This window comes from Octopus bimaculoides, chromosome 29 (genome assembly GCF_046866305.1).
Source record: "Octopus bimaculoides isolate indiv1 chromosome 29, ASM4686630v1, whole genome shotgun sequence".
NCBI classification, from domain to species: Eukaryota; Metazoa; Mollusca; class Cephalopoda; order Octopoda; family Octopodidae; genus Octopus; species Octopus bimaculoides.
In genome coordinates, this window is record NC_142956.1 from 4994827 (window position 1) to 5009282 (window position 14456).

Sequence of the window (14456 nt, forward strand, 5' to 3'; positions counted from 1 at the left end):
CGTCATCAGTACACTCACACACACACACATACACACCCACAAACGCATATATGTTTAATCAATGCATTATACAAATATATATTATATATATTTTATATATTATATATGAGTAAATGTATGTACAATATCATATATATATATATATATATATATATAATTTATATAATGTACATAAATATACATACATATATATATAGTAGAAGGTTTTGATTTAGATTCAAGATTGAATATGGTACTTATGCGTAGGCACCAGAATATCGTATGGTATGATATTATACAAAAACCATTCCAAAAGGATAGGTGATCAAAAAATCAAAAATAAGCAACACGGATTTCAAAGATGATTGCAATAGGCACGTTTCATGCTACTCCGTTTATTTAAGTAATGCGAGCATTACATTAAATGCAATATGAAGAGCAATCTTCAGCTGCACGAAAATGCAGAAAATTACAGTAGAATAGACATATCATAATTGTGGCAACATTTCAAATCCAAGTGGGAGAAAGAATACATAAAAATCCAAGTGGGAGGAAGAATACATAAATCCATCTTGACATAGCCGAGTCTATCAGGCTAGTAATTGATTCTAGACAAAAGTTCTAACTGTTTCTGATTTTATTGTCTCTCATCTAGTGGTGATAGCACAAGGGACAATTACTTCTAAGGAAAGGGAAGGTGTAAGCAGTATGCATGGACAAGGCTATAAATGTATTAGATTATAAAGGTTTCCCTGGTCAGAGTAGTACCAGGTCATTTTACTACTATCAAAATGTTGAGGAATTAAAACCCTAGGTATATGGGTCAAATAGGTTTTTTTCTTTTAGTCTGAATAGAGTAACTGTATAGTTGTACAGATAACAATATTAGTTTAACCAATAGCTTATGCTATCACCACTAGATAAGAGACAATAAAATCAGAGACAGTTAAAACTTGTGTCTAGAATCAATTACTAGCCTGATAGACTCGGCTATGTCAAGGTGGATTTATGTATTCTTCCTGCCACTTGGATTTTTATGTATTCTTTCTCCCACTTGGATTTGAAATGTTGCCACAATTATAATATGTCTATTCTACTGTAATTTTCTGCATTTTCGTGCAGCTGAAGATTGCTCTTCATATTGCATTTAATGTAATGCTCGCATTACTTAAATAAATGGAGTAGCATGAAACGTGCGTACTGCAATCATCTTTGAAATCCGTGTTGCTTATTTTTGATTTTTACATATATATATATATACATATATATATATGTATGTATATATATATGTATATATATGTATATATATATATATATATATATATATATATATATATATATATATATATATATATATATATATATATATATATATATAAACACACACACACACACATTCCATAGGCATTAAATTGCTGGATCAGGCGATGAAACTTACATGAAGGGTCTTATCCCAATTAATTAGGAAGAGAGTTTGTCTAAATGAAGTCTAGTTTGGTTTTTGTTCCAGGGTTAATACTACTGGTGCTATATTCCTGGTAAGACAGAAGAAACTCGCTAAAAATAAATCTCCGTACTTGGCTGTTGCTGATAAAGCGAAAGCCTTAGTCAGGGTCCCCAGTTCCCTTGTATGGTGGTCATGGCGGAAACCAGGGATAGAAAGTCACTGGTGAGAGCTATACAAGCCTTAGATATGGACGCTTTAATTAAGATGAGATTTGGCAACAAGTATAACGATAAATTTAGTGTACAAATGTGAGTTCACCATGAATCAATCCTCAGACCTTCCTTTTTCATCATAGTCCTCCAGGCAATAACAGAGAAATTTACATCGGGCTTCCCATGGAAGCTCCCCAATGCTGATGCACTTTTTCTTATATATGGGTCTCTAACAGAACTGGAGAAAAGATTTGAGGGGCGGAAACTTGTCTAGTATAGGAGTTAATTTAGCAAAAACCAAAATTTAACTAATTAGGAAAGCCAACAAATCCCAAATCCTTCAGATATATGGTCCTATGCAATGATGTAGAAAAGATGTAGACAGAAACACATTAAGATGTACCCGGTGCAAACAATGGACACATAAGAGGTGCAGCAGTATCAGAAATAGGTTAACAGAGAAGATAGTATTTGTGTGTGACAGATCCACAGGTAAATAAATGTCAGAAACATACATAAATAGACTCCATCAAGTGCCAGGGGGAATAACTAGAAGTGGCTGGTAGGTTTCGTTATCCAGGTGACCAAGTCAGCAGTGGAAAAATATTCTTCGAAAGTGTGGCTGCTAGAATAAGAATAGGCTGCGAAAAGTTCAGAAAGATTCTACCTCTGTTGGTAATGAAGAGCCTATCCCTCAGAGTGAAAGGCAGATTGTATTATGTTTTCGTCTGGGAGCAGCCATGGTACACGGAAGTGAAACATGAGCTGTGGCTGCAGAGGATATATGAAGGCTTGAAAGAAAGAAATCTAATATGCTCTACTGGACGTGCCATGTCAGTGTGCATGTACGGCAGAGTGTAGGCGTCTTGAAAGAAAAATCGCGTACAAGAGGTATCAGAATTGTACCTGAGAGACGTCTGCGCTGGTGTGGTCATGTTCATATTATGTGTATGGATGAAGACAGCTGCGCAACGAAGTGTGTATCTCTAATTGTGGATGGAATTTGTTGACGAGATAAATCCAAGAAGACAAGGAGTAGGTTGTGAAGTATGATTTTGGAATGTGGGGTCACACGCTGTTGATGACAATTGATCGTGACCTTTGGCGATTTGCTGTGCTTCCATTACAGAATATACTTTATTACCAACCATAACGTCAGGCATCATGAACTATCAATACATAGATTTGTCTGCAAAGACTTCAATTCCCTGCCATTTCAGGAGGAAGTTATCTAAACCAAACAAGCTGAAAGGAGGTGGTGTTAACTAAAAACATAGCCAATCAGCTAGTGTCTTCCCAACAACGACAGTTTACTTAATGAAAGTATCAAGTACCAAGCGATAAGTGCTTCTCAAGCAGGAGATAGGTTAATAGCTAGAGGGCAATATATCATCATAGTTGGCATATTAGTGATAATACTTCAGCTAAATGTTTCAGTATCGTCATTGATCTATAAAGGAGAATGCTATCCATAAACATAGATAATAAAAAGTAAGAAAGATAAAGGAAACATTTTGAAACACAAAAAAAAGATAAAAAGGAGAGGATTAGAAACAGAAATAAAATGACATCAAAATGATCATGAGGAGGAGGAGGAGGAGGAGGAGGAGGAGGAGGATGCACGCTTAATGTCTTCGTTGCAGACTTCCCAACTTAAACCCCAAATTTCACGTTAGCTCTTCATTGTTCCATTGTTCCAGCTTCCTGTCCATGACAAAAGTCGTAGACTACAGCATACACGCGTTCACAAAAGAAAACAAATTTTACAACTTGCGAATAAACACAGCGATGTCACTCAGCACACTACCTCGTGAAGGTTACTGCTAGCTCTTATTGCTAGGCAACCGTGTGCTTCCATGTGTTGGCGCGCTACAGAACTAGTCCGGGAACATTTTGATACCACTTCGTATAGTCACAATTGCGGCTATATATAAAATATAAGAGCCTGAGATTATTGATTTTAAAAATTGATATTTTATGTAAGTTTTCTCATTGTTTCCAGGTTCAAGTCCTCATACAAAAACAGAAGTTGCAATATCAGAAACGATCGCATAACTACAAATATGAAAAACAAATGGCCGTGAAAGCCTCATTTTTCTCTATACATACTTCTATACAAGAGAACTTTATTTTTATCTATCAATACAACACTACGAAACCAAGAGACTTTATAAAACAATGTAATTTAAACACGATTTAATACCTTTTAATTTTTTCAGTATCACACAAAATCTAAAATCATATGGTTTGATTTGAAATTCTATAGATGTTTCCTAACTACCAATTTCACTATTAATTTTCAATATAATCTTCAATCTGTCTTAATGAAGTAGTAAATGTGTTTTTTTTCTACAACTTATTTTGGAGCATCGCAGTATGGCAATCTTAGTTCAAATAGTGCCTGAGAGAGAGAGAGAGAGAGAGAGAGAGAGAGAGAGAGAGAGAGAGAGAGAGAGAGGGATAGAGTGAGACATTGATTATTTCATCACTTCCTAATCACTCCTCTAAAAATGTGCATCATGGTTATTAGCTAATTAGATTTATAATCCGTTATCTAATTATTAGTATCAGGTCTCTCACTTGTCATTGTGATACTTAATCTGATAATAAACATTTCACAAACAACTGCCTTTACAACCTGAGAAATGTACGTATTTCTGTCTCTTAACCTGTACTCTCTATAAACATTAACACTAGCATTTGTATTCGCATCTCGGACTGTCTACATTGAATCATTCTGGAGTTTATTATCAAATAATTTCAAAAAATTACATAACATCCAATTACCATTGAAGATTAGTTGAGAGAGATATCCAAACGTTTACGATAAATTGGTTATGTTTACACATCCTATTGCTTATAATTATATCCGCACAAGTGTGGGTTAGAAGTTCTCCATATATCATGATAGGACAATAATTTAAAATTCCACCAACTTTACCTAGTTTTCAGTTCATCAAGAATATTCCCAATGATGGATGAGATGGGAACTCAGAATTCTGTGACTTGAAGGTGAGATGAAATGCATGGCACACATATCCTGCCTATACCAGTGCAGAGAATAAACATAAAAATTTTGATGAGAGTAATCATCATGATAATCCACAAAATAATCCATAAAACCCTAATTTGAATTTATATGAATTAAAAGGTTAAGGTTATATAAAGACCCGCAACTTACCATTCAACTCAAATACAAAAACATAAATGGATCATGATTATAAAAGAAAGAATTGATAAAATTATATAAATTAACAAAACTTAGTGGAAATTTCATAGGTTTCCCAACTGAACATAACTACTTATAAACATCTTTTTCAATTCATACTTTGTCTTCCAAAATAAAACGTTTTTAGTGTGATAGGCCCAGTAATCAAAAAAAAAAGGGGGGGCTCAATATACATTTTCTTTGATTAATAAATATTGTTTAAGTTAAAATACAGAAAGAAAAATAATTAATAAAAACAACTTATTCAAACTTTACCGGGTTAAAATATCATTTATTACATCCGCCTTAGCGAAGGCAGAGATATTGTTTTCAGTCGTGTTTGTTTATCCGTGGACAAGATATCACAAGAACCACTGGATGGATTCGATGAAGGGTTCAGGTATGTTTGACCTCGTGACTAGCACTAACTGATTAGATCTTGGGAGTTATCCGGTACTGGACAAGAATTCTGGATTATTCGTTATATTTACTTTACATAATTACGATCTTAAGTCAACTTTCAAGTGTTTCCCAATTATCTCCCTTTAGGTTGTAGCTATTATCAATGGTGAATTTGATAATTTAGGCTTGTATTAGATAAGGCTAAACTATTTATTACTGTTGCTATTTTTTTACAGCCACCTTCATATTCCATGACTACCATTGGGATTGATCAGGTACCAGACAAAAATTCTGAATTATTTTAAAGTTGTTTTTACTTAGTTTTTGAGAGCGGTCGGGTTCATTATTATAGTTTGTGAGAGCAATCGTGTTTATTTTAGATATTCTTATTTCAAAAATCATCTCCAGCTAATCGTTGAGAGGACATTGGTGTTGCTTTGGCGGAGGTTTGCGCTCTCTGTGTGCTCTTGTTTTACTTTCTTTCACTTACCACCGCATCCACGATACTTTATTGCATTCATGAGTAAAAAATTATTTCTGGAGCTAAATATTTCATTAAAATAAAATAATATTGTTTATTAAATATAAAGGGAAAACATTATTTGAAGTAAAATGTTTCTTCTTTCAAATGAAGTTTCTGGAGTATGACACAAATGTAATTAGGAACAAATGTATAATTATAGAAAAACGTAGATTTGACCGACAACACAATCATTACTATGATGGGATACATACAGTAAATGTGACAAGAGAATATATATATAGATACATGAAAGAATGTGGATGGCATTTAGGATACATATATTTGTGTACCTTATGATGGTGTGAGAAAACATTTTCTTTTACATTTTGTGTATATATTTCTAGAATAATAACAATAATGTTATCACTGATACATGAACATACTCATCTATTTACACACAACGACGAACGTATCAATAATGTATTTTCTTCACCCAGGAAATATCTTACATGGAATTGTATAAGAGTATTATGAAGGAATAGATTCTAATTGAAAATACCACAGTGGGAAGTACTTTTACTAATATAAATATCAATATGGTTATATAAAATATAAGCGGTTGTTGCAACACCCAGTGAAATCTTCTTTGCTGTATGGGTTCCTTTATTGTTATATAAAATATTTCTTTCATCAAATGATTTTTGACACTGAAACAGTAACTCTTCTGTTCAATTAGATCCACGTATAGTTAATTGTCTTTTTTAATGATATGCTACAAAATCACTAACATGCTTCAGTAATATGCTTTCTCTTCTGAATGAATGGTTAAGGAACCATTCCGAGAGAATAATTTACCACAGATAAAACAGTGATATGTTTTTTCTCCAGTATGAATATGTTTGTGTAACGTTACTTTACTACTTGCTGGGAACGATTTACCACAAACATCGCATTGGAATGGTCTCTCTCCTGTATTAATGCCTTTTGAATAGTTAAATTCTTATTTGCTAGAATGATTTACCACAGATGTCATAGAGCTCTGGGTATTTTCCGCTTTATGAGTGCACTTGTGTATAGTCATGCCACAATTTCTAGAGAAAGATTTCCCACAGATATCACAATAATATGATTTCGCTCTTCGATGAATGAGTTTATTCTTAGTTAAATGTCTTCTTAAAGAGAATTTACCACATTTAGAACACTAATTTCGTTTCCCGCCTGTACACGGATTTGCCACAAATATTAAAATGATAAGGATTCTCTCCTGTATGAATATATGTGTGTTTACTTTGTACCCTGAGTATTAAACTGGTATGAGTCCTTAGGTAAATTTAGCAACGACGAGAAAGTTTTAGTAAGTAGGAATGAAGATAGGATCCTGGTACCTTCAGTGAAATAAACCTGGTGAACATGAAGGAAAAGGAGTAGCCATAAACTTCATACGCCTTACCTTCTGTAAGGTATGGACACACAAGTGATATAGTGGATTGACAAATAGACTCGCAAAGATGTTGGGTTTAATGCGTGATAGATGCACTGGAGCCGGAAATAGACTTCGCTGAATGCCTGGATAACGCCCTAGGAGAAATTGACATCATTTTTTGCTTGGATATATCATCCACAAAGTAGTTGCTTGCTCCGAAGGTATTGTACCCAGTGAAAGAACGAGCTGGAAACGTCTTTTCCCACTGAATGAACGGCAGTTTTCATGCCGCTTGTTTTAGAACTGTAATGATGTATAGTACTGAGACACGGTCTTTGAACGCAGAGCACTAATAAAGAATGGAAAGAAAAGAAGCGAATATGCCCCGCTGGATGTGCAAGATATATGAACGACACAGGAGGAATGTGCTAAGAGAAAGCCTGGGTATAAGACATGTGACTGTATGTATATATGTGAATGTATGTATGGCAGTACGTTCTGATATGTGTCTTCTGTTAAAGGATTTCAAGACTGATAATAATGAACGAATTCAGAGACAAGTTGCAATAGACTGCAAGGAAGCAGTCATTACAACTGCTAAAATGTAATAAAGGAAAATGGTAACATATTTCAGTTGTCAAAACAGTATGAATATTCAAACGTTCATTAAAACGTTGAATAGATATGAAAGAAGAACCTGAAATAGTGTAACACGATAATGCTGGTTGCTTCGATTCAAATACGGAGAGAACGCTAAGCATAACGTCAAGAGACTTCGTGGGAGAAATTGGGCCCAGGACTTGAAGTTTATTTGTTTATTTATATCGGTTGCTATGCTTTCGTCCTCTATGGCCCAAACACGAGTTTATTGAGAGAGAAACGGATCATCAACACCCGTGTCAAGTACAAACAACCACACACACGTACGCATACGAACACATACTAGCACACCTACACGCATGCAAAATTTGCTATATATGCGCATACGGACATATATGCATACTTACAACCATCCATCCATCCATCCATCCTTACATACACACATACATGCATATATATATATATATATATATATATACATACACACACACACATACATATATATATATATATATATATATATATTTCTATGGATATATATATATATATATATATATATATATATATATATATATATATATAAAGAGAGACAGATATATATATATATATATATATATATATATATATAAAGAGAGACAGATATATATATATATATATATATATATATATATATATATATATATATATATATATATACATATATATATATATATATATATATATATATATACATATATATATATATATATATATATATATATATATATATCTGTCTCTCTTTATATATATATATATATATATATATATATATATATATATATATATATATACATATATATATATATATATATATATATATATATATATATATATATATATATATATATATATATACATATATATATATATATATATATATATATATATATATATATATATATATCTGTCTCTCTTTATATATATATATATATATATATATATATATATATATATATATATGTTTGTGTGAGTGTACATTTGGCCTCCACGTAGTTCCCCTCTATGAGCATTGTAAAAGACATAATTTTAGAAATATTTGTAAATAGAATCAATTTATATGTGATCCTACATCGTATTAGGAATAACAGCAAATTACACAGTAATTTATGTTAGTTTGCATGCAGTTTGAAGGACACTCTCAAAGGAATTCGAAAGACATGTTCCCATATGTAGTCAATCTTCGTGCTAAAGACAAAAAGGAAATAACTTACTTTTTTATATAAACTCGAGGAGAACTTTAAAAGAATAAAAGAAAAATCATCTGCTAAACGTAGATAATTATCTACACTCTGTGCATATGCACGCACACATACCCACAGAGACACACATGCACATATACAAACATCCATCCATCCCTCTTTTCATCCATTCATCCATTCATCCATGCATACATACATTCGCATATGCATATATAGGGGGTGCGTAAGTTATTTGAGGACGTACGTTTTGGAGTCACTACTGCATTTTTTGATAATTCGGTATGATCTTTGTTTCAGAAAACAGTAATGACAGAAACTCAGTTTAGTCAAGTAATAGAGGAATGCTGTTTTTGTGGTTATAAAGGCTGAGCATATCTCGATTGTTAACATTTTCCAGATCTTTCGTGTACAAAGGTTATTAGAGGCTAGATACTGAAGATGGAAATGTATCACCAGCATCAAAGCATAAAGTGCATTCTAAACGCTCTGGAATCAACAGAACACCTGAAGTTATCCAGCACATTCAACAGACCATTGATTACAATCCCAGAAAGTCCATGAGGTCAATTGCAAAAGGTCTCCATGTGTCAGAGACCTTTATATAACTTAAATCATAATAAAAGAAAGTTTTATCTTTCATTCATAATAATGTTTTTCATTCATATTTTTATTTCTATTCCTATTCTTTACGGAATATTTTCACTAGACTTCTTTAAATATACGTTTTTAGTCTAAAATAGTCTAGCTTAAACTACTGCATCGTTTAAATATCTGCTAATTCTATCTTTATTATTTTAACCTTAAACTTCGTTCAAATTGTATTTTAAACGAAAAAAATTTGCTAAGTTGGTTTTTGCATATAATATGCCTGTTAGCTTATATTATAATGGACGTAGCGTTGATTATGGAATGTTTATTATTTTGATATTTTTAATAATATTTTTCTATCTTTATATAATAAGTATTTTGTATACATTCATTTGTTATTTATTGTTGGTTGATATATACATTCTTTTATTATTATTATTATTGTATTTTGACCTACCTGAAGATTAGCTATATTTTCTTAATAGAATTGATTTTCGTTAGTTTTAATCGATTTTAATCGATTTAAATTTTCTTTCTATTTGAAAATTGGTTATGAAACACGTGTAGTCATTTTATTAGCTTTATCTTATGATATTTACTTTGTATTATATTATACTTATTTATTGTGCTTTTACTTATTAATTCTTATATATGTGACAGTAGATTTCCATCGATGAGTTCATGAACCTTGGTTCTTTTCCCTAAAACTTATATTCATATATATTTTAAACTGTGAAACTTAATTTAATTTAAATTTTTAATAAAATGATTTTAATTGAGTTTCTACCTCTAATTTGGGATTTTATCCCTAATATATATATACATAAGTATTAATTACAAAGAGACAAATTTTAATGCCAATAATAGTCCTCATTAAAGCTGGCAGTCATCTAAACACAGAGGGTATATAAACGCCATTATAAATATACGAACATATAACATATCAAAACATATATATATACATGTATATACATGTAATGAGGTAATTCTGCCCCCTAACCAAAATCGGATGGATAATTGCATAAATCCATACAGAGAAATTAAAACGTATCAAGCTGATGAGATGACAGTTCACAATAATCCAAAAGGGATGTCCTGAAATGAATCCAATTCGCAAGAACCTTACGGCCCTTTCTTGTAATGTGCGTTGTAGTATGTAGGTAAAGATTTTGAACTTCAGTAATCCACATTTCCTTCATCAGAGAATATGCACTGATTCAGAATTTTGCGTAAACTCATAAAATTCATGATATTGTAAAAATATGTTTCAATATATGTTGTAATTGTATACAAGTATAAAACTTTTCTTAAATTCAGAGATTCAAGGTCGCTGAGCGAACGTTCATAGTGTTGGGATTGTTTTATTACCCTTGTAGGTGTTAAAAATATGGGTCAGTAGAATCTGATGGGGTCAGATGCTTTATATAATAATAAAACCGTTTTTTTTATCTTTAAATTTATGTCAAAGTAATTCCAATGGTTAAACAAAGACAGAAAACAATGAAGTACGGGAACGGGTTCTGCTTTGATCTCATAAGCCCCGTTCGACAACTGACACCTTACGTAAATTTCTTGTGGGATATTCATGTGAGTACATTCATTCGCGACATCTGTACGACGCTCTTCCATCTTTTCGAGAACAAAACAACTGACAGGCATCTCCTCTCCCGCTTTATTTTCCTTTTCAGGTGAAAAGTGAAAAGAGTCACCAGTAGAGGGCCAGAGATGAATTTGCCGATCGCAAATCCTTTCATTCGCGTCTTCCATTTGATCTCTTTCGCAACTGCCACTACAAATCTTCCCTTCTTTATTCAAGGAGGCAGGTGGGTTAGTTTTTACAACTGACTCAGCGGAGCAGCTGTAATATTCCAATACTTGACAAAATTCGTTCGACATAAGTCCACAGATCCGACTCAACCGAACATTGCACAATCGCATGCAGGATCTTTTCTCTATCCCGCACGCATCGTGGGCAAGTCGGTGAGCTGGGGCAGCCACGCCTTGTGAGCTTATCTCGAACAGGTAAGGCTCCTCAGTAATACTACCAAGCTAGGAACAACTGGAAATTATCTAGGGAGCACGGCTCAAAAGTTCTTCAGAAGAGGCTGGTGAGATGATCATCGTCGAGGCCTAGGATATCCCCTAAGTTATGATCCCATTTCGAATCTACCATCCCACTATAGAGTACCGCAGCTGAACCACCACAGCCGGCCTTGCTCGAACGATAGGAAAGTAAGAGAACTTTTCGTTACTCAGTGTACCACGTGCCCAATTTACAATTACCATAAACCAAGGATTCGCATCCACAAAAGCGTGTAAAGTTGGGAAACGTCGATTTAGCTAGCGGAATCCACATGCCTCAGTCTCAGCGCATGTCTGCGCATCATCAACCACGGTTGTTGGCAGCAGATACAGCGCGTCACAAGTGGTCCCGTGCCCTTCCACAAAAAGCGAAAGAGCAGTCGTTCCAAATTCATCAGCCACGAATCGGGACAAGGTACTACGATTAGGCGCTAAGTAATCTCCGATGGGATAAGCACATTGGCAACCTCTGGGGTCCCATTCAGGGATAGCCACGCAAAGTCTGGGTTAGGTGGGCCATCCTTTCCAATACCTCGCTCCAATTCTTCTCTTTCTGGCGACCTGGTCCATGTCAGGCCCCTAGCAGTTTAATGGGAACTTCCGCCCAAAGTTTTACGACGCTCTTAGGACATATCGATTTACCCCTCCAGGTGCCGAGTTGCAAGCCGATTGACCTTTCTCGATTAACCTTTGCTCCTTCCACCTTAATGGTATCATCTATTCTCTCTAGGTGTTACACTTCGGATACGATGATGGAGATATCAGCTGCATACGCTGTTACCGATTCTCCATATCTTGGCTCTCTCTCTCAGCGTCTCCAGCTTTCTCAGAAATGGCTCGAGAGCCAACACTTACAAAAGTAGGGAGAGAGGACACCCTTGCCGAACCGAGCGTTCGATGCAGAACGGCATCGAAACGAAAACGGTCACTCGAACTATCGAGTCGATGTTGCCATATATGGCGATGATACAGCTACAGAATTTCGGATCCAAGCTGAACGCCGCAAGGACCGACACCAGTTACCGATAATGAACCCTATCGAAAACCTTAGATAGGTCTAAATGGACTAGTACCCCACCCGTACTAGGTTTGCTAGTAATCCCCTCTGAGGTATAGCGTATAAGGTGGAGATTATCCTGAATGACTTTGCCGGGAATGGCACAGGTTTGATCCTCTCACAATGAGTCCATCCGCGACACGCACCAATCTTTTCGCTAGAACCTTTGCCAAAATCTTCAACTCTGTATTTAACAGAGTGAGTGGCCCAAAGTTATCTACTGAACTCCCTTTTTGTAGGTTCTTTCTAACCAGCGTCACTACTCCCAGGCATACGTGTGTGGGAATGAAACCATCTGCTGCCAGTTCGCAAAGACACATGCTAACATGTCCTCGAACAAGTGTGGATACACTTATATAATTCATAGGGTAGACCATCTAGTCCCGGTGATCTTATTGTGGTATTATTGCCAAGTTGAACTTCTATCACTCGAGCCCATCCAGCGGCTCTGATTCCTTCACGTCCCATTGCACGGAGCCAAGCTCTGGAAATGCATCCCATATGTTAGGCTAGTCCTACTCATATTGCCACCAGGGACTTGTGAGGCAATTATTGGAATCTGCATTAAAAATTCTTCTGTATGGTTGAATTTGATCCAATACAGATTAATCCAAATCAGCAGATCAAAGTGAATTTGCAGCGAGGCTCTTGTATCTTGGCAATGGAACATATTCGGCTCCACAAGATCCTAATCGTGCTATTGATGACATAGAAGTGCCTCAAATTTCGTGCGTTGGGCTCTCTGGTGGATGAGATCTTCAACAATATATCTGAGGTAGAGAAAAGTGGTAGAGTAATTCTTTCGCCAAAGAATTCAGACTGCGTCTTGAGCAATGAAGTTTTGAGACAATGTCCAGGTGACTGCCACACCTATTATAGTACAAATGAAGTTTTGACAGATGTCCCGGCTGAGGCTTCGCGCTAAACACATGTATTTCTAAACTCTTTGACAGAATCAGAGATGACTCCTCATAAACTGAGTTTAAAACCCGGCTCATCATTAATGCTTCTTCGTAAAATTTCTATCCAGAACGGACTCTGCAATGGTCCAAGACTGGAAGTGATGGCCTTGCATCAACATTCAATCGAGGTTTCCATGATTAGCGGCTCACTAATTCGCAGACGTGTCCTCATCCACAGAATAAAGCTGGCTCCAATCGACGCTAACTTGCCATTCACCTTGGCAAGAACATGGTTTTCTGTCTGTTTGTCATATGCCATGATCATTACCAAGTCACACAGTCAGATATTTGAGAAAATGGGATTGTTCTTACCTCAGCCAGTTTTCAGTCACGGGCAGTTGTATGTGGAATACTCTAGAGCTCGCAAACTCTCAGATGTAAGAGTTAAGGGGATGAAGACTGACAGACAAGAAAGAAGAAGACGGCGAACTGTTAATAAGACCATTGTAAGCTGAGAAGTAGTGACTTGAAGGAGAGGAGTGTTTACAGACATTCTGGACACCTTGATTGCATTAGGCACGTGTCATTGGTTTCTATGTTTACATACATACAAACACGCACACACACACAAACACGCACATACACACACACATATTATATGAATATCTTTTAAAAGAGGAAACTACTTCTATATGGCATTGGATTATATAGTTTTCTATATAGTTTTGTACATATGCAGGTCTATTGTTTTCTGTATTCATATCGGAGGAAACTGGCATAGCTCTATATTGGGAGGGGTGACGAGCACGGACTGATTGGTAGTGGTGGTGGTGGTTGGCACTCCGTTGCTTACGA

At 35.1% G+C, this 14456-nt stretch overlaps 1 protein-coding gene across 13 annotated transcripts in view; it reads left to right on the forward strand.

Moving 5' to 3' along the window:
- LOC106875668 (adhesion G protein-coupled receptor G6) overlaps positions 1-5121 on the forward strand; it is a 123258-nt gene extending 118137 nt beyond the window's left edge. For all 13 annotated transcript variants that reach the window (XM_089345318.1, XM_089345324.1, XM_089345321.1 and 10 more), the window contains one exon: positions 3641-5121. In XM_089345318.1, coding sequence (XP_089201444.1) covers positions 3641-3693 — 53 coding nt within the window. In that variant the 3' untranslated portion in view covers positions 3694-5121. The remainder of the gene's footprint in view (positions 1-3640) is intronic.
- Positions 5122-14456: the final 9335 nt, after the last annotated feature.